General features: G+C 45.2%; 3 protein-coding genes across 3 annotated transcripts; 1 reads left to right on the top strand and 2 right to left on the bottom strand.

The window, feature by feature from the left end:
- Positions 1 to 1,032: 1,032 nt before the first annotated feature.
- On the bottom strand, positions 1,033 to 5,257 carry UNG (uracil DNA glycosylase). The gene is given in 11 exon segments (XM_040576758.1): positions 1,033 to 2,425; positions 2,933 to 3,024; positions 3,027 to 3,059; positions 3,062 to 3,109; positions 3,206 to 3,283; positions 3,286 to 3,293; positions 3,950 to 4,047; positions 4,716 to 4,811; positions 4,892 to 4,931; positions 4,933 to 4,990; positions 4,993 to 5,257. Coding segments are annotated over 11 exon segments (870 nt in total). The 5' UTR covers positions 5,171 to 5,257; the 3' UTR covers positions 1,033 to 2,284.
- On the top strand, positions 4,906 to 8,933 carry ALKBH2 (alkB homolog 2, alpha-ketoglutarate dependent dioxygenase). The gene is made up of 4 exons (XM_040576759.1): positions 4,906 to 5,091; positions 5,579 to 5,828; positions 6,250 to 6,447; positions 6,587 to 8,933. Exons 2-4 carry the CDS (start codon positions 5,818 to 5,820, stop codon positions 6,894 to 6,896), a joined length of 519 nt encoding a protein of 172 aa, XP_040432693.1. The 5' UTR covers positions 4,906 to 5,091; positions 5,579 to 5,817; the 3' UTR covers positions 6,897 to 8,933.
- Positions 8,934 to 8,960: 27 nt separating this feature from the next.
- USP30 (ubiquitin specific peptidase 30) lies at positions 8,961 to 21,261 on the bottom strand. Its single transcript, XM_040576756.1, is given in 14 exon segments — positions 8,961 to 10,932; positions 12,017 to 12,125; positions 12,794 to 12,847; positions 12,850 to 13,012; positions 14,063 to 14,143; positions 14,714 to 14,800; positions 15,929 to 15,988; positions 16,762 to 16,856; positions 17,123 to 17,165; positions 17,911 to 18,009; positions 18,866 to 18,969; positions 19,908 to 19,988; positions 19,991 to 20,089; positions 20,918 to 21,261. Coding segments are annotated over 14 exon segments (1,440 nt in total). The 5' UTR covers positions 21,018 to 21,261; the 3' UTR covers positions 8,961 to 10,667.
- Positions 21,262 to 21,374: the final 113 nt, after the last annotated feature.

The raw sequence follows: 21,374 nt of genomic DNA, 5'->3' as shown, positions 1-21,374 counted from the left end.
TGTCACCCAAGGGTAGCAACAGCCCTGTGGTGACGGGTGACCCCAGCCACGCTGGGTCCTCAGGGCAGGGTGGCTGTTAAACCGAAAAAAATCAGGTCTGTGAACTGTTGATGGGGGGGGGGGGGGGGGGGGGGGGGGGGGGGGGGGGGGGGGGTGGGGGGGGGGGGGGGGGGGGGGGGGGGGGGGGGGGGGGGGGGGGGGGGGGGGGGGGGGGGGGGGGGGGGGGGGGGTGGGGGGGGGGGGGGGGGGGGGGGGGGGAAGGGTAACGCCGTGCTTCCTTCCTGTTAGGTTGACCTCCCTCTCTCCATCTCAACAAACACTCAGCACTAATGCTCATTTTGTTGGTTTATTATTAAAAGAGCCCATCCTAGGCTGCAGGCTCCCCCGTGCACCCTCATGTCCCCAAGGCCCCCCCCACTTCACAGCTCAGCATGTTACCCATGTGGGTCCCCAATGCCACCACCCACCGAAATCCCCAGTAGCATGTATGTAACCCCCTGCATCACAAAACCCATGGGGGTCACTCACCATCGCTCCGAGCCCCCGCGTCCGGGACGAGCCCAACCCAACTTGGCCACCTGAGGGTCCTCAGCTCCGGGCCAGGCCCCGCCACGCCGCCCTGGCCACGTTTATCATGGCTGGTGGCACTTGGTCCCCTCGCCAGGCTGGGTGACCGCTGTGTGCCATGGGGGGAGCCGGTGTCCCCCCCCCCGGGGCCTGCAGGCTGGGGGCATCGCCTGACCGCTCCGGGTTTTCACATTTCAGGCCCCCACAGCCTGCTTAGGTTTTCCTCCTCGCTCGCACGTGACGCTAACGTCAAGCTGAAATATTTCCTGTTAGCACTCCTGGAAACTTCTGCTGGAGGAGAGTGGAAAGCAGAGGCGGCGACCCCGATCCTTTGGGACAAAGGTGCCGGGCCTGCCGCAGGTGACAAGGAGAGCCCCGGCCAGCCCTTGGCCATCAGCCCCCAGTCAGGTCTCACCCAAGCCCCCCACAGCTTCTTTCTAACCACATCAGATCACAGCACAACATAACCGAGAAGTTTTTATTAAAAAAACAAACAAAACAATCTGGAAAACAAACAAACCTCAACACATTTGAAACTTGACTAGTGTTACCTTTCAGAGTAAATACAAAAGAAAGGCTTACAAGGGTATTCTATAAAAACTTGAGCACAGAACAAGGCACTTTCATTAAAAGAAAGTATGAATCAAAGCTGGACTGGAAACCCAGAAGCAACAAGTCCTCATCTTCTGCCTGGAGTGACAATGAGTTATTTTCTACAGTGGCTAGAACCCTCTTTTTACTTCTATGAGGGCAAAGCACAAAACTATCTCTGTATTACAATCTTAAAGATCTGATCTGAAACCTTCAGCCCCATCAACTGGCAAATCTCGATGGACAAAACTTCTGTTGAAATCAGCAGTTATTTGTCAGTGAGATCTGCAGGAAAATCCCCACTCAGTACAGGAGCTTTTTTTGTGAGACCGCTTTCGTATCTTGTTCTGATTTTACAGAACATCCAGTGATCCAGCTCCAGTGGTATACTCCATGCAGGATCACCCAGGGTTCATCGTCATCACAGCTTACCTGTCAACCAAGTGATTAACACAGCACACAGTCTAAAAAAACCCTTAGTTCCCCCTTTAAAGGGCATGTTTCCTTTGGGAACAAAAAGCTCAGAACATGACCGGAGTGTTGGTCACAGGCTGCCCTTGGCTGCTGGCAGGTTACCCCTGAAACCCTGAGAACAGACACAGTGAGTAAAGCATATGACAGTGTATTAACAGTCCCAAGAACTTGTGTTTCTAATAAATCTTGCATCTGTAGCAAAAGGGGGGTGAAAAAAAGTCTTCTCCCACAAGGGGAATCAGAGCGGCTCTAGTTTCACTCCCCCAAAAAAGAAATCCAGATTTGCATAGCAAAATGCTAAGGAGGAAGAGATAAGGCAAGGCGTTATTTACAAAAGCTGAACAGCTTAACCTGTAACAATTCACATCCCTTCACAAGCAAACATTTTCCCATCACAACAAACACAAATTAACATGGAACTGTTTTCCTTTGCTTCAAACCAGGCTGAAATCTGTTCAAAAAGTAGTCGAACAGTCCACATTAACATTCACATTTGCTCTTAAAACAAAAGAAAATCTGAGAGCTAGGTCTTTTGTTCCTTGAACAACATCAGGAGAATAATCTCAGGTCAGCAGAAGTTCTGCAGAAATGAGACAACCCTTGAAACAGGGGCTGTTTCTGACTACCAGACCCCACAGCTCATGCTCGCAGCTCAGAGCGCTCTCCAGTCAATGGGCTTCTTGCCGGATTTCTTCAGCAATTCGTTTGTCTTAGAGAAATGCCGACAGCCAAAAAATCCCCTGTTCACAGAGAGAGGCGAAGGATGAACCGTCTGCAGGACGTGGTGGCGCTTCTGTGAAAGGTAAAAGGAAAAAAAACTCGTTAGATCTGCATGGTTTTACCTCCCTGGACAAGGCTGGCTGCTCCACTTCCTAGCAAGCAGAGTAATTTCCTCTCCACATTTCCTCGGTCATCAGACTGAGAAAGGAAGTCACAAAAACCCAGCCATGAAGGCAAAGACTTTTGTTCCACTGAGCAGAGGCAGGAGGGCTGTGCATAGAAACTACAACACCCAGTTGTTGCTGTAATCCTAACAAATTTTACCCTTATTCACAAGACCCTTCCTAGAAATACTCTGTCTGGGTCATCAACTGGATGCTCTTCTGAGAGCAAGAGGTTACACTTGCTCCACTTTTGTTGCCTAATTCTGGCAAAGACCAAGCTAGAACAAAAAGACAAGTTTGACAGCAGAGTTCAAGCAGGCAGAAAAACTCAACTCTGTAAGGAAACTGCCCTCTAGTGTCCACCATTCAACTGACAAAAAAAAAGCGAGTCTGAAGAGAAAAGAAATAATCTGTACCCTGTCAATAGAGCTGCCTTTCTTCTGCGCGTAGGCTCCCCAGAGCATGAAGACAACACCATCCAAGTTCTTGTTCAGCCAGGACACCACACATCTGTGAACTGCTCCCAGCCCTTCTCCTTGTGGAGGTGGCCTGGTGAGCTCGCACCGTGAGGACAGCATTGAGCAGGAGCACGCCTAGCACACAAACAAAGCCACGTTAACTGCCTTTTCCTGCTTCCCCTAAGAAATGGTGAATAACTGGAGGTGTTCCTAGGATCTCAGTTAACTTACCTTGCTTGGCCCACCCTGTTAGGTCTCCATGACCAGGGTGAGTGAAGTCTTCAATATCAGTAGACAGTTCTTTGTAATATTTTCTAAACTGGGGGCAGGAAGGGAAGGAAAAATGAGATTTAAAATTATGCTTCTGAAGCAAACTAATGATCTGGTATTTAGATATTCAGCAAAACTTATATGATTAGGTATCTCAGAATCTTTATTCAATTTCTACTTAAGTTACTATTACTCCTCCTGGGAAAATTAGAGCTTTGCCTTTCCTACCAGTTATCATGCAAGTCCTAACCTTGCAAGCACTTCCAGCAGCATCCAAGTGTCATAAATTCACTGCCAACAACTAAGACACACCTGTGCTCTTAGAAGTGCACGTTTAAAGATAAGAGCAGACAGCGCCACTTACTGCTCTTACACTAAACAATGAGATTATTGATTTTAATTTAATCATTTAAGATAACGCAGCCGTTTAGCAGCTGGGCAACAAGGCCTCTTTGTGTGCCTAGCTAGATGCTTTAGGAGAAGGCCTCAGCACCACAAGTGTAAATTTAAGTCTAAGCATGCTCTTCAGAATGCTATCTCCAAGAATTATGCACATCTTCAAAATGATCTTTCCTCTAGGCAATGCACAACTCAAGTTTCAGCAGCTGTAACATATCCCCTGTCAATGATCTGACTTGCAGCCATGAGTAACAGAACAAGTAGTTTGTAAATAACAGTACTTTTGCAAATTAAGCACTGCCATACCTGGGTGGAGGTGGAACGGGCTTCTGGACACTGAAACAGAGCCCATGAGCTTGATTAGGTCCATGATACGGATCTTGTCCCAAGATTACAACCTTCACCTGAAAGCAGAACTTTATTATTACTGAGTTGCAATCAGCATTACTGCCAAAAAGGGAAAAAAAGCTTACAAGCAAGTTCTTTCCTAAAACAAACACGCAGACAAAAACCCAAAGAACTGGCATACCTCACTCCATACAAGTTAAGGAACACAGCTCCTACCTAAGTCTAAACTCACCGCAATTTTTCTGCCAAGATTACGGAAGTACTTTGAGTACAAACAACCAAAGCTTCCAAAAATCCACAACACTACGAGGGTATTTTCCAAGGAAGTTTCCTTAGATTTGAATTTTACGACACATTCACAGCGATATCCACAATTACAAACACAGCTTATTGCCAAGGGGATTACCTAACAGTCACTATATTTTTTTAATTACGGTTCATTAATATAGTGGAAAAAGGCAAGTTGTACAAGATGCAAAAACAGGCACTATGTTATGCTGGTAACGCTAAAAATAAGGTCAAGAGCCCCACTGAAGTTTTAAGGGAAAGCCCACGGGCGGCAATAAACATCAAAACTGAACTTGGGTGTGGGAGGAGATCGACAGAGCGGGACCCGCAGGTGCTGTGAGCCAGCAGCACCCACACCGGGGCAACCCACAGGACCCCACAGCCGTGCCCGTGTCCGTGCCCCCCCCCAAGACTGGCACCCCCCAGCCCCACTCACATCCCTGATGTCGCACATCTGCGTCCAGGTGAAGACTTGCTCCGGGGGCGGGTACACGGTGTGCCGCTTCCTCTCCTCCGCCACGAAGGCCATCAGCTGCGGGCAGAGCGGCGGATCAGCAGGACCGGACCGGACCGGGACCGGGACCGGACCCCCCCACCCCGGCCGGCGCTCACCTCCAGGAAGTAGGGCTTGGAGAACTCCTTGGCCAGCTGGCCGCCAGCTCTCCCCGAAGCCCGGCACGTTGCGCTCGGCCAGCCGCTGCAGCGCCGCTCCTTGTTCCTGCGGATCCGCTCCTGCTGCTCCGGCTCAGCGGCGAGGCCCCGCCCGCCTCGCTCCCCGCAGCCTTCGCCTTCTTGGCGCGGCGGCACCACCGCCTGGAAACGGCGAACGAGCAGGCGGCTGCAGAGCGGGCCCAGCCTCGGGCCGAGCAGCCGGAGCGGCCCGGGCGCCATTCCGAGCCGTTCCGTGCCCCGCTCCGCCCCGCTCGGGGCGGATCCCGCGGTGCCCGCGCCCCACGCGGCTTTTTCGCGGCAAAACAGCGCCGAGCCCCGGCCCCCGCGCGCTCTGAATTTCCTATTGGCCGCGGGCAGACGGTCCGCTCCTCCCTATTGGCCAGCCGCAGCGGCGCGGGGCCAGTCTACCTAGCAACCGTGCCGCGAGGATGCCCGCCAAGCCCATGGGGCGCCGGCGGAGCGCGGGCTCCTTTGGCGGGGCAGCACCGCGGCGTTGGGACGGGGCCGGAGCCCCGCATCCCCCCCCCCCCGGGGCACCGGTACCCCACGACCCCCCTCCCCCAGCGCCCCGTGCACCCCCAGGTCCCCGCTCCCCCAGCAGCGGCTCCCCGCATCCCTCTCCCCATCACCTCCGCATCACCGCCCGGCTCCGGGGAGCGGCTGCGCTTCCTGGCGGGCGCGGGGCCGAAGAAGGAGAGCAGCGTGCGCTGCCCGATCATGGCTGCGGGCAGCGAGCGGCAGCAGCAGGACCCGCGTGGGCTGGGGAGGCGGATTGGCGCCAAAACCGAGCGCGGGGCGGGGCGGGGCGAGGGGGCGGGGCTCCGCGCGCGCATCCGCGGCTCGTGGCACCGGGGGCCCCGGCGCTGATGGCGGGGAGGTGCGGGAAGAGGCCGCGGCCGGAGGAGGAGGAGGCGGAGGGGGACGGGGGGGCCGTGCCCGTGCCCGTGCCCGTGCCCGTGCCCCCGCCGCCCCCTGCCGCCAGATCCGCGGGCAGGGCCTGAGCTGAGCTGCGAGTACCGGCTGCTGTTCGGCCCCGCCGAGGCGGACGGCGTCCTGCGGCGGCTGGAGAGCGACGTGCGGTACCTGCCGGGTGAGCGCCCGGGAGCCGCCGCCGAGCGGGGAGGGAACGGCGGCGGCACCGCGGGGAGAAGAGGGGTGGGCGGCTGTCAGCTGCTGCCTGCGGGACCCGGGAACTCGGGGGGGTGACATCCCCTGGGGGTGACATCCCGGGGTGGTGGCATCCCCCGGTAACCGGGGCGCGGAGCTAACCCCAACCCCTTTGCCTCTCGTTTGAGCAGACGACGGACCAAGCTGCACGTCTTCGGCAAATGGCACAGCATTCCCAGGAGGCAGGCAGTCTACGGAGACCCCGAGCTAACGTACACGTACTCGGGGGTCACCTTTTCTCCCGAGCCCTGGATCCCAGTTCTCGAATACATCAGGGACCGCGTTGCCTCGGTCACGGGACACAGCTTTAATTTTGTCCTCATTAACAGGTACGTCAGATGTCCAACTGCATCGAGCAGCTTGTCGTTCAAATGAAAAATGGCTTGCTTGAGTGTCAATAGGTCACTGAAAAATTGCTTGACGTTCATTTTATGGAACTGGGAGAAGAACTAATTATTCCGCTTACAGGTACAAAGACGGTCTGGACCACATAGGTGAACACCGAGATGACGAGAGAGAACTGGTCCCACGCAGCCCCATCGCGTCTGTGTCCTTCGGAGCCTGCAGGGACTTTGTTTTTAGGCACTGTGATTCCCGAGGGAAAAACGCAAGGCGCCGCATCGAGCCCGTCACGCTGCAGCTAGCCCACGGCAGCCTGCTGATGATGAAGTACCCCACCAACGTGTACTGGTATCACAGCCTGCCCGTCCGCAAGAGGGTGCTTAGTCCAAGAATCAACCTGACGTTTCGGAAAGTGATAGCTATAGACAAGAAGTGAGATACTCGGCGACCAAGCACCCGGTCTTTAGACTCTGAAAATGAAGGTTTTCTTCCCCAGTATGGCTGCCAGTTTCTGCCTCAAACAGTCTTTGACAATCCAAAGCATTAAGCCAGAAAAGTTGATAGTATACCTGGTAATTCGCTAATAAATAGTGCAACTATTGATCTGCAGTACCAAGAATACTTTGTCAGTACGCTGCTGCTGTAGTCCTGCTGACACACGTATTTTTAATGAGTAATACCCTTGTTTTGGTCAGGAGGAAGTTTGTTCTCATCTGATCTTAATCTGGCCGCTTGCTCAGAAAGATCGAAATACTCTGTAGCATTGAGATAGTGGTGAAAGTTTGTAAATTCTATAAAGTGCAAGGTGTGATCATTCAGGGTGAGCCTGTAAGCTGACAGTATTCATTGCCTGACACTTTCTAATATGTTCTGTCAATGAGTTACACTTTGCTTGTTTTTAAAAATAAAATACAGATGAGACCAACATGAAAGGAGGATTGCTAAGATACAAACACAGTGAGCGCAGTATGCTGTACAGTCACGATGACCTGTCTGCATCGATTCCTCCATTGCTTTACCTCGTCTGCTTGCACGGAAGACCGGTTCTTGTGGTCAGCAGCGTGGTGGGACAGGACGGGAGGATGCACGAGGTCCTGAGCCAGAATGGGAACTGGTCCCTGTGTAACCAGGCTGTAAACGTGTGAATAGTGCTGGGCTGCAGCCTTCAGCAGTAGGTCTGGCAGGGCTATGGAATTAACGCATCAGACAGTCTGGAATGGATAATCCCCACCCTCTGCCACTACCAGGAAGTGGGATATTTAGCATGGAAAGCTGTGGGAATGCATTTTACCCAGAGAATGTGAAGTGCTGCTTCTGTCACATACACTGTATGTGGTCTGGCTTAGAGCTTGGTCTTTGTTTCAAGAAATTACCACATGCGACAGCTACTTTTTCTATTAAGTTTGTTCGTTTATTGCTACTGTACAGTTACAAAAATACCCTGAAGTGAAAACGCAACTTCAAACAGCAGTGCAGTGGTTTGACTCTACTATCATACATTTTTAAATAATACACAAAATAAAACAAGAAGAATCCAAATGCAGAGATGTCACCGGGAGGGCCTTATCTGGTGTTTTGTAACCTACATTTCCTCCTTTTCCACCATGAAAGCTTGTGAGTAACAAGGAACAATACTGGATGATCCTCAGGTGCCTGCACAGAGCCCAGTGACTTCAAAAAGTGAAGGCCGGGTGGCAAACATCCGCAAAGGTCTTTGATGCTCCCAGTAGGCTGAGAGTATCCAGCACAGCACAGGACCAGGACTGAGGTGCCGACACTTGCCAGCTTCCTCAGAGCGCTAAGCCAAGGCTGCCTACTCCTTCCCAACAGTGAAAACCAGAATAAATGCTGACTATTCAACCCTCATCTCTATAGCCCTCAAGGAAGCTTTCAGAGCAAGTCTGCAGCTGAGTGAAAGCGAGCAGTTTATTACGTCACGCAGCAACTATGCTTCCATACTCAAACTAGTCCCTGCTAGAAAGCAGCTCTTTGCAAAAAAAATAAATAAATAATTAAAGGTGCAAGTTTGCAGTAGTGCGTGGCTTTATGTCACTGTTCTGTCACTGTTCTTTATGTCACGCTGATGAGTTTAAGACTGTTAGTCCATTGTGCGCGCATGTTCTGACTCACCTCCAGCATTGCTGCTTTCTAAACAAAATGACCTGTTCAATGAACTTAAAATTCAGAGTTTAAAAGCCCTAAACAGACCCTACTGAGAACAGGTATTGCAGAATATACGCTACTGGCAGCGGAAATGTTTGAGGTACAAATTGTAGACCTGCTGGAGCTAGCTGCTTTGCAGGATGTTTTCTCTTAGGTGACCCCTGGCACTGCTTTACAGAATTCCTACCACACACCCGTGCTGCCCAGAACAGAGGAGTCTCTCCCTCTTAGCTTCCCCAAGCCTGTTAGATCTTAGTTCAGGTCATTTTTGGCATTTTGCATCCTGTTGTTTTTGTTTGTTTGTTTGCTTTTTTCCCCCTTGTTATTTTTCCTTAATTTAAAAAAGAAAAGTTAAAACCATGCTACTGCTGGTGCCCTAGCCTAGACAGGGAGGCTTCTTCTAATTAGTATGTTTGTAGACTTAGAGCATTTTATATACTATGAACATTACCTGGAGAAGGAGTTCCATACTCTGGAACAATGTGACTGTAGTAAATCTTTGTTCATGTACATCTATTACCACTCCTATTTTAGCTGGTTTTGAGCTTCCCATTAAGGAACTTGAACGCCTGTGAGCTTCACGTAGTGATGCCAATATAGGAAGTAGAAAGTTGCCTTAAAAAACTACTGAGACAGTCGTTACCATTTGAAAACGTAGTTGCTGCTATACACTGAAACATCTGGTCTGAGAAATCAGTCTTTTTCTTCCAAGCTACAAGGGTAGAAGAGAGCTAAAAACAGTCTACATACTTTATTCCCGATAATTTAAAAAGTCAAAAGTAGTTTTTGCTTCTCCTTTCCTGCTTTGTTTGGGATTATTTTTTTTAAACACATCAATCTAGAGCAGCAAAGTACAACTTCCATGTACTTTGCAGGTCTCTCTCTGTGTGGAGAGCTGCATATCTAACGCAGTGACAGTCTTTCCAGACTACTTTACCAGACAAGCGCCCATCAGTCCTGATTCATTTGCAGATACTCTAACGAGGATGCTTGGGCTGTTATATATCTTAGCTCACAGTCACAACCAGTATAAGCCCTAATGCTCAGCTGCAAGCCTGACAACGTATATGTGAAGGGTTGATGGAAAATGATGGTTTGCAACATTAAAATAGGAAGGGCGCATCTAGAACACCAATTACAGTAGCCTTGAAGTAACGGCATTAAAAGTTGTAGTCCATACTACAAGCAACAGTATTCACAGTTCCATAGTGACCAAGGAAATTACAATACTGATTGCTAACAAAAGTTTCCGTCTCTTAATTTCACCTATAGAGCAAAGATACAGGGCAACAAATCAGGGCGTCAGCTCCTCATTGATAAAAGAATTTGATCTTTTCTCCTGGAAAAAGGAAACTGCAGTTTGAATCAGTAAAAGTATTTTGTGATGTATAAAGAACTGAAATCTTAGGAAAACAGTGAAGAGGGAAATAGATTTTTGGATTGTGCCTATTACGTAGAGATGCCTTGTTTTATTCATTAGCTGTGATATCAGAAGAAATCTTGTTTGTTCGTAATTCATCCCATCATCTTGAGACATTTATCAGAACACAACTGACATGCAGTGGACTCAGACAATGGTAACCTAACTATTCAAAGAAGCTCAAGGCACTTTGTTTCTCAAGTCATTGCCTTTGATAACGGTAGCTTCCCATCCGCTGCTTCTGGGGCTCCCTCGTTCAGGAATGTCCGCAGTGAAATGTATAGGATTAAAAGCATCTCCCTTTGAAAATTTACATGTCAGAATAGGGAATATGGCCCTGGGAAGTCTGTTTGAAATGTGTTTTAGAGCTGTGATGTTGACAAAATTACCACCTAACAGAATAAATGCTTCTGTAATACAAATACGTTTTGGACTGCACAACATTAGCAGACCGACTTTGGGTAGCGTAATTTTGGTACAAAACAACTCCCACAGGAGCCAGCCGTTGCCATAGAGGGAGGGGAAAGTTAAAGGGCCTGTGGTGGATTATTTGCATAACAGACAAGAGGTGCAATGAGGATCTCAGAGGAATTTTGGCAGTTTTTGTCCTCCTTCAGCTCTCAATCATTCTTCAGCCCTCAGCTCCAAACGTTGGTGCTGTACCTTCGAGTGAACACGCTCATAGAAAAGCAAGTACGCACTAGAAGAAAGGACTTCCTGCAAACTAGCTTTGCGAACTGTGTCATCTGAAATCCATAACCACTGATTGCTGACAGACAGTGGGTTCTTTGAAGAAGGTGGAGAGCGGCGGTAAGTCACAAAGTGTCCAGAATGCATGTCTCCGTGATGAACTACGACTGCCATCAGACGGTAAAGGTATACCGGGGAACTGAAGGAAAAATGAGAAAAAGGAAAGGGTCACCAGACCTCGTGGATCACACATGTACCTAAAGAGGCTCTCTCGTGTTTTCTCTTCAGTTGCAATTTCTTTTGGAGCAAATAGATGTCTCTGCCAGAGACATGCTGCTTTGCAATTACTTCTCAGTATACTAAGTCTTCGCTGCAGTGCTGCCTTATTCTGCTGAGAAAACCAAACCATTCATTTTAAAAGTTTAATGCACCAGAGGGCTACTATGTTTTGCACAGTGTAACTGATTGAATTTTTCAGCAATGTTTTCCATCAGACGTACCAACATGCCACTGTTTAGTTCTTACAGCACTGACTGAACAGGAAAGTTATTCTAGAAAGATGTTGTTTTTAACTGAAAAGAGGTAAAGTTGTGTCAGGTAATCCACAGACAACAATGGGTGTACTTGCAAGGACTTGCTCTACAACTGTCTTCATAACAAATATTTGGCACAAAACGCTTCCAGGCTCCTCTTCCTACAGAGACTGCAGGAAGTGCGTTCCCCACGGAAATAATAAGCAATGGGAGACAGAAGAAATATTATAGAACTAACTGTCATTGGTTGCAGACATGAAAACAAGTGAATTTTCTCAAAGGCCAAGAAAACCGATTATCAGCAGAGGCATCAAGACTGGATTTACAAAGTAGAATCACTGCAGCTGCAACTTAAATTGAGCTTGTTAAAAATAATTGTAAAGAAAAATTTGTAAGACTTCTAAGAAATTCTTGTAGTAATTATAAAAAAGTAAGAGGAAGTAAAAGGAAGCGGTAGTAGAAAAACGATAAGAATAAGAATATGGGTATTCAGAAGAATGACTGCTGCATCATGAATCATAGAAAGGAGATTGAATTTTGCTTGTAATATGCTATACTCCGTTTTCTAGGAGCAGAGAAATGGAGCCAAAGACAACCACAAAAAAATCGGCCAAGAGCAAAAAATTTCTGCACAGGAGCTAGGACAGATGTTAAATGCTATGACTACACAGCCTTCTGCTAAAGACAGAATAAAGAAATACGTAATTTGAACAGACAGAAATACAAACAGGGTACACATTTCTCACTTACCTGCATTCAGGGAATGCAGCGAGCGGAAAAGCTCCCGAGGACATTAAAAATGAAGTGGAGCAGGCACCGTTCATAATGAGCGATTTAGTACCATGTGTCTGTTCTGCATCTGCAAAAAAGAGGAGACATTCAGTAATTTAACTTAATTTAAGATTGCTCATAACTGCTTCTGTTTCTACTGTATCTAAAAAGTATTGTGAAAGTATTTTGCTCGACTCGCTACATTAGCACAATCCCTTAGCAATGAGAGGAGTATAATATAAAAACAATTACCACTGTCTTTGGATATGACGCGTGAAAATGGCCATTGTGTTACAAAAATCCCAAATAAGTAAAAAAAAACCCCGAGTTGCCTAAGTCATAGACTTACTACAGCTAGATTTTCAAGTTGCTTTCTAAGAAATCACCATTCAAAGCATTCTTTCTGTGCCTGTTCTGAAGCCTCAGAAGAGATCACTAACAAGCTAATCACTAGGACTTCCTGAGCGCAAACGTTCATCAGTCCTTTGGATCTAAAACATGTAAGTTCTTCACTACGTGGCTTTTGTTTGTTTCTATGTTTTTTAATATCCAGTAGAATCAAATTATAATTAAAACTGTGAACTGTAAGCCTGGAACAGGATATCTTATTACTTGCTGGGAAAGGGATTTTTACCCATCCTCTTCACACAGTTTAAGTAAAGATACTGCTCGTAGAATGACATTCTGCACATCAGATGATGTTTTAATCACTGAAATGGAGAAATACCTGACTTATTTTACTTTCAAAATAAATACCTGAAGGTTTTACTGCTACCCCATCCTTTGTTCCAGGCTTTGTCTCTTCAGAGTTTTCTGATTCAGATCACTCTGGCTTGATTTATGAACAGGAACGTGATACTTGTAGATGTCCATGATCAGGAACTCACTGAACTGTACATGTTCATGACGTTTCAGGGGTGCGCCTTGGTTTGACCAGCTCAGTCTTTGCAGATGGATACATAAACACTGAGGGAGCTTCAGCCAAGTTCCATACAAAAGGAAAGCCAAAATACGTTTTAAATGAAGAGAAACAGCTCTTAAAAGTTAAAAGCACACTTATGGAATGGGTAAGTCTAATGGATAAGGAAAAAAAAAAATTCAATGAAGTGTTGTCTCTTTATGCATTCATCTACTCTATCTGCATTAAACTTATTGCAGTAGTATCTGTGAGTCACAATAAAAACACAAATTTTGAGATTTCTAATGATGCCATTGCTGTTCACTAGGCAGTAGGACAGCTCAGGTTAATCATTTTCTCCAAATGGCAGAAGAAAAAAAATAAATCAAAGATATGTTCTTGTTCCTAAAAAGCTCATATCATTTAGCTTGTTGATCTGTGAGGCAGAAACGAGGATTGGAATTTGTTGCAGTGAGTTGTGGCAAGACATTTGCTAACACATAAGTAATAGCTTTGCACAGTAAGAGTACATGGTGAAAAAAAGTCAATTAGTTATAAATATCTGACACTCGATGTCATGCCAGGGCTAACCTTTGTCAATAAGTACATATTATTAACGACGCCTAAGGCTCTTAATTACAGACCAGTGCCTTATTGTCCTCTGTATTATATGATCACAAAGCAAGAAGAAACAAGAGCTTCTAATATAAATTGTACCTGCTGTTTAGCACCATATTCTATTGTTTAAAACCATCAGTATTTAGAACATTTTGAATTCTTTGAAATGTGCATTTGCAAAATATCATACAAATAAATTTTATACATGAATCACTTTACTTACCAAGGAATAAAGAATTAACGCAGGACATATGAACTGCAATTAAGCCTAACTCATGTTTAAACACTTTGCTGAATAAAATAATATTCACATTCTTTAAGCTACAGAGTTGATGCTTTGCTGAAGCAAGGCCTCAATGACTACAAATATTTGACAAGTGAACTTTTTTTTTTAAAAGTTAAACATTAAAGTGCAATACCAAGAAGTAGACATGAAGCAAACAGATGAAAGAAAGAAAATACTGTTTAATAAGACTGAAAAACAGATATGGGGGGTTAGTTTGCCTCACCTTCCCTAACTTCAATTGCTTAACAAATGTTGTTCTCTGGTTTTCTATGCTCTGTCCATTCAGAGTCCCTTCTGCCTGAATCTGCAATCAAAGGGAAAAATAGCCATTTGATTACTTGTTGTACCTAATTACACATCATAATACTGTAGACAAAAGTAACTTTCTGTCAAGAGCTATGCCCAGTTCACTAATTGCATATACAACTTTCCATGAACGTTTTCAAGAGTTGTTGGTCTATCCTAATGGATCACAGTTCTAACACAAAATTAAGCAGAAATGAGCATTTAGAAAACAAACCCAGTCTGCAGGTTTATGTGTAGTTCTCTGCCTCTTCTGTTAGTTTTCAAACAAACCATTTTGGATCTCTATTATCAAACTGCAGTCACCTGTAAAGTACTGTTTAAAAATACCAGAACAAAAAAATATCTCAAGTATTATCTAGATCCAAATAAAGCATTTGTAAATTGTTATACTAGTAATAAATAAAGCGTAAAAAAAAAAAGTGAGGTAGTAACTCCCTTTTTATCATAAAAAATCCCAGGCAGGCTGAAGGCTTTAGTCATGAAATAAGAAGTAGAAAACCAAAGCCATAATTCTCAGTCAGAAGGCTTGAAATTGAGCTAGAATGTTACATAAATTATAACTACATACTTTTGTGCAGTTGTCACACACAACATCCTTCACAGATTCAGAGGAGATGAAATGATGGAGGCAGTGATCCAGCGTCAGTGGACGACCCTTAGAACAAAACCAACACCAAAAATTATTTGCAGTAGTTTTAGGGTACGTACCATTTAATTCTGTGACAGTATTTTCATAATCTCTGCCATAGGAACCATAAAATTGCAGATTTGCTTCTGGAGAAAACTGACTAACTGGCTGAGTATAGAAAGCATATAATACAAGTAACTGTGGGGATTCTTCCTTACGCTGGATTCCACATGGAAAACATTGCAGCCAGTAGATATAAACAGTAGCTCTGACTCCCTGCGTGCCTCCTTTTGTGGCATTTTAAAATCACAAATTCCTGGGCCTGTTGCTATTTTTCCTCCAAAGTTCCAGCACCTCTTGGTCACTTTTTGCACTTTGTCCCTCTACACAGGAGAAATACTGCATTTCATTGAGTTTAGGCACTGCTTCCTGTGCTTCCTTGTAGGATGTACTACATGCTGCCAGTGTGAATGGCATTATCTTCAATGATGGTATAAAATAAAACACAAATAGCAGAAGATGTATCAGAATCCGAATCCTCTAGCTATCCAGGAGCATATTCCGGAGATAGAAGTCAGTTTCCATGAGTGAAAGTAGTTGTTTCTTGTCTGTAAAGATAAATCTCTAGCAGATGTTAGGTTACAAACTGCTACAGCACAAAGGTCCTGCACATTTTGCCCCAGAAATCTACAGTGTTTTGTCATTTAAAGTTTTTTCACAAAGCCCAAGGGAAACAAAAACAATTTCTAGTTGAAATCACTTGATCTAAAAGACTGTATTGGGTAATAGCGTGCTATCACTGCAGAGACAGAGCACTTGAAGGTCACCTTCTGAGGCTGCCAAAAACACACGGCCCTTAGGATACGATCTGGTCTGTTCAAATTACGATGAAAAGACCAAACACTTCACCAGCAGAAACAGAAAACTACTGGTGTCAAAGTCAGGCTTGTTGTACTAACTGGTAATTTGGCATAACACATTCGTGGTAAGGTACTGTGTTAGCACAACAGGATCATTTATAAGGACAGTAAAATAAACTCTAGCTGCTCATTTACGCAGGCTGTAGCACCTTAAAAAGACACCAGTGAAGATAAAGCTATGATGACAAGGCAGTAGACGGACCAGCTGGATCACGCATCAGAAACAGATACATACCCACACAGCTGCTGGAATACTCAGTGAGAGACTGTCAAAGGTATCGTACCTCACAGGACTCTGCAAGAGAATATTTCACATCCAGCGAGCAAAAGACTACAACAGACCAAAAAAAAACCCACAAAACCAACCAACCACAAAACACTGTCACACAAGATAAATGTATACCTTCTGCTGTCCACGTGTATCTGGTGGAATAGGGTCAAGAACACCCACGTTCCCCACTGCAGTGCTAGGAAATACCCGGTGCAGCGCACAAGGTGCTACTCTGCCTGTTTCTACTGAAGCTGCCCCTGCTCACTTAAATTCGTTTGCACATTTTTGAAAAGTGAAAGTACTAAATGTACTCTCATAGTTTGATCTATGAATGAGATTTATTTCTGTAATTTTTTTTTAACCTAGATTTTCTTCACCTCCTTACTCTGGAAAACTAGACCGCAACTTAATTTGCCTTTGCATGTACAGTCTCAATACTGCATGCTGAATGAATAGCTAGTCCTAATCCACGTGAGTGGATTTTCGGGTATGATACTGTGATATCGGATAATAAACGTAGTAAGACACTTATTTTCTGATAAGACAGCTGTTATCCCCAGAAAGTGAATCACACTTCATTTTCTTCAGTATGTTTAGCGATACGTTCTTGTTCATCACCAAATCACCAATGCCATAAGTACCTGGAAAAGTAACAGCTGAAGCTGTCAGTCCTGCAAACCTTTGAGCTTAAACCAGCTACGTTGGAAACAAGGGATGATGATTTCACCTCAGAATGCACTCTGAGTCTCAGGCATCCTTTTTCACGTATAGATATTACCAGACACACTTTGTTATACCTGGTGTTCACAGTGTTTGCAAACCATGTTGCTAGTCAGCCTTCCATGAAAAGGATGCTGAGACTTCCAGCGATTTGACACAGGAGGAAGAGACCCTGAAACACAAAATTGATATTGCACTTTTATTTTCAAAACATTAACGTTTATCACTGTAATTCCCCCTTCTTGACCTACAGCAACAAAGTAACTGCTCTAAAACACATTCTGTCCCACTGACAAATAACTACTGGTATTTTACAGCTGAAGGGGAGATGTTCTTCAGTCCAATAAAGACAAAGATCAATTAATCTTATCCCCTTAATAAGCAAAGTGAATACGCTATGAATTAATATTTATATTTCAGGATGGAAAAAATACCTACCTCTTGTTCTGCAGCTTATTTGCTTTTGGGTTATTTCTGGCTGCTACAGGGGAAGATAAAAAATTAACTCAGAAAACCTTAAGTATTAAATATGTTCTTATTTCATGCCTGATATGCCTTTTATATGTTATAACAATTGTATGAATTCCAGTGTCGTCATACTTGAGAAAGACCAAAAAAACCTGGCGCAACAATAAACTTCTAAGTGGCAAAAAAGAACACTTTAATAAAAGGAACAATTAACCCATGGAATTCTCTGCCTGAGAGCACTGAAATAAAAGCCTAACAGATCTGATAGACTCCTTGTATATATTTTAGATAAAAAGAGATACAAATCTCCTATCAGCATTAAGCTGACCAGTAATATTGCAAGATAAGCTACAACTTCACCTCCAAATGTATCATTCCATTAGAGTCCATTCTGCAGTTTTCAAACCTCTTTCATCTGTCAGGTCTCACAGATAAGGAAAATTGGTTAGATGGACTGCTGTTCCATGCCAGCACTTCAATCCCTACATTCAGTGGATTTAGGCACGCAAAAACCCATGTGGAAGTGGGATTGGTATAAACTCAAATACATTTGCTTTCAAACTTTTTTTTATTCATTTGTTCGCCTGACCTAATAATTCATTCCTATCAGAGCAGTAAAGAGCTTTGTAAACGTAATGAAAATGACTTCAGTTTCTAAACAGACACCTTATACTTGACATGCTTAGGAATCTAGGCAGACTGCCAAGGAGATATGGGAACTTCTCCTGACAATGAAATAACATCAGTAAAGGAGTCACCTCCAGTGAATGCACATCAAACAGATGCGTGACACGTGGCTGACGATCCCGTTCATCTTCCAACGAAGAGGTAAGTACGTGAAATAGTTCGTGAGCATCCTATTAAGTAGAGGCATAAGAGTTAGCGAAAGCAAAACCAAAAGAAATCCAAACATACACCTGGAATACTGATGCTCACATGACTACATCACTGCACTAGGCAATTAAAGGAAAAATTACTGCTTAGAGCACACCTTACACCTTAACAGCAATCATTTGCGCATCCACTGCAATTTTGGCAAAAAGTGTTTTACATGAAGCTGAACTTCACAACAGCACACATTATTAACAATAGTCTGCTTTGGATAAATTCAAAAGGTACTCAAATCCTTGGAGGAAAAAGAATGGATGTACAAGTGCCAGCTTCCCTGAGCTTCAATAAAAGCATCATTGAAATCTGTGCTATTTGTTTTGGCTCTGAAACACAAAAGAAGGATACAACCGCATTTTGTGAATGAGATAATTGATTCGGTTCGTGGGCCAGCTGGATTCACTTAGCGGCTGAAAATACTGAGAACACGGCTTAGAAATCTTGTATGTTACATGTGACTGAATTTGGGAATGTTACTGAAGTAGAGCTCATCCCTGCCAGCAGGGTGGTACTGTAGCATAGACCCTTAAGATACAGCAAAGCTAGGGCTGTATGCCTTCTGTTTTAATATTACTGGCTCCGTTTTACCAAATCTGGTGTAATTAAGTATGAGTTTTGAAGCAGACAGGGTTTCCATGACAAATATATACGCAAACTGAAAGCACCACTCATTAATCCCATGGTTGTTCTCCTTCACTATTTAAAGCAAACTTTTTGCTACAGCAAAGATTTCACACCCAGTGTTATTAGTACTATAGCTTCAGTTTTCTTTTATTCCTTATCTAAGCTGTGTACCAGGCAGTTTAGCTTGAATTTTGTAATCACCTGCTCTTCAAATGATGAGATCTGCCACCTGTAAATTCTTAAAACTTCTAATAAGCAGCTGGCATCCAGGACATCATCTTCCGTTACCTTTTGACAGGATAAAGCTAAAGACATTACATTTTAAAATGTTAGAAGGTGCCACAAAGAATGGTTAGAACACAGATCTCTCTATTTTGGCATTTATGGTACTTAGGCGTAACTGATTACCACAAAGTTATTCTTGATTAAGACAGATAAATGATGACAATCAAACTAGAATGTATTAATTAGCATTCTCACCTGACAGTGTAACAGACTGCATGTGTTTTCCTCATCTAATACATATGCAAAATAAAAGGTTTCTCAACTAACTGATACAGAGAGAATAAATAATATTAACACTGTATGAAAAGATAAATTTTATCCAACATAAAATGTATTTCATTTAATAGTCTGTATTTTTGACAAAATAGTAGGCTTAGAAAAAATGCTTAAACTGTATTATAATACATTAATGTTCTTGTATATAGATTTCTGAGTGCCCATCTAATTGTGATAGTATTTTCCTACGTAACTGAAACCATTTTTATATTGTTTTCACCATTAATATTCTGTGAACAACAAATGCCTGTGGCAATGGGTTCCATAACCATGTTTTCAGCACCTCTGCTGCCCTCTACCTCAGTTTGTTCGACCTGCTGGCAAATGGCTTCTTCCAAACAGGGTGCAGGATGCTTGACTAGCCGCTGCTTCTTGATTGCCAGGCGAGTCAAGCAAGACCTGAAACTTTCAGCTGTTGGCCAGGGAAACAAACAGCTTCAGGGACACATGCAGTTGGGCCTTATATTACTCGGGCTTGGTACAAAAATACCTTTTAGATCTCTACCTGTATGTGAAAGTTGGTTGAATTTGGTCAATGAGTTCAAAGTTAATAGGTAGAAATTTAAAAAAAGAGAGGAATGAGAGACCACCTGACCTTCCCTCCTTTAGGAAATAAAGCTTACAAAGAGTACCTATGCTAAGTATTTTCTTAGCTTATCACAACATGAGAAGGTTAAAGTACCTCTGAGGAGATGCAGCAAAGTGAGTGACAAGTATTGATGCTCGGTGGATTGGTTCTGCTCTGTCTTGTATTGTGCTGTAATTCCTCCAGCCACTTGATGAAAGACGGACATGAAGATAAGCCTTGCAGCAAAGAGTTCATGAAACAGGTGTTTCCTAAGTTCAGGAGGCCAGGTACGAGCCCTACAAATACATATGTAAGCGTTTACACGATGAAGCCTAGGAAAACTTTACTATTTTCACCTGCAGGTGTTCCACTAGGTATTAAAATTATGTTAAAATTAAATTATTTCAATCTATTTAGTGCCTGCACCTGCTGAAAATTAGAAGACCCCCATACGCATGACAGCATACTATAGCTATGTACATGGTGGTCTCCGAGAGTTTCACCACTCCAGAAGTCTTTCTAAATTTTTGTTTGAAAAATACTCACTTTCCTGATAGGGATAGATTTATATCAACAACAGTAAGTTTCAGGATTATCTGCAAATTACTGTACAAGCAGGAATTTAAAACTGTAAACGTTTGGTTCCCAACAGACAGAGTGCTGGGAGCCCCGGGGTCACCGCTGTGCCTCGGCGGGGCCTGGGGAGGCCGGGATCACCACACCGTGCCAAAACCTCGCCAAGGGCTAGCACAGGGCATGTCTGTACAACTCCGCTTAGCGAGAGGCTTTCACTTACCTTGTACTGATGTCAATGAGAAGGTATTTTGCACCCCAAAGCACAAAATAAAATCAAAGCCTTTACCTGCAGCAGCTCGGTAACGAGCTTATCACAAAAGCGATATAAACATACGTCTAATAAGTCTTAATTTAAAAAAAACCCACAGTTTACATAGGGAATACTTTACGACAGCAACAGAAGTCAACAGTTCAACCCCGGTTTCCTAAGGCGTCACGTTTCTAAACATAAGGAGAAGGGCCACAACCGTCTCCCCAGGCAGAAGCAAGGAATTAGGAAGCCGAAAGCAGAACCGAGCGCGTTCCCGACGCCGGGAGCGGGGCCGCACCTCTCCGGCGCCTCTTCCTCTGGGCGATGGGCCCCCACAGCACGTAGACACCGGCGGCCAGGGCAGCCGCCAGCCCCCCGAGCACGCCCCAGCTCCTCATCGCCGCACCTGCAGCGGGACGACGACGACGACGCCGTCAGGGAGCGGCTCCGCGGGGCGAGGCGGGGCGAGCCGTGCCTACCGCGGAGGGTTCGGCTCCCCCCGCCCCCGGGCCCGGTGCCGGTGCCGGTGCCGGTCCCATCCCCGCAGCCCCGGTCCTGACCTGGCGGAGCCGCCCCAGGCCCGCAGCCCCCCGCCCCCCCCACCTCAGCGCCCCCCGCCCCGCCGCGGAACCCGTCCCCGCGGGCTGCGGGGGGGGGGCGGAGGGCGAGAGGGGTGCGCCGGAAGTGGAGCGGGGGGCCCGCTTAGCGAACGGACCGCCCCTAGCAACGGTTGCTAAGGCCGCGGCAGGGCCTGC

Source organism: Cygnus olor, chromosome 17, assembly GCF_009769625.2.
Source record: "Cygnus olor isolate bCygOlo1 chromosome 17, bCygOlo1.pri.v2, whole genome shotgun sequence".
NCBI classification, from domain to species: Eukaryota; Metazoa; Chordata; class Aves; order Anseriformes; family Anatidae; genus Cygnus; species Cygnus olor.
This window is presented reverse-complemented; position numbering and strand designations above follow the sequence as displayed.

Excerpts from the sequence above, each read along its gene's own strand:
- ALKBH2 (XM_040576759.1), top strand. Across the intron at positions 6,448-6,586 it reads AATTTTGTCCTCATTAACAG|GTACAAAGACGGTCTGGACC; the intron begins GTACGTCAGATG and ends TTCCGCTTACAG.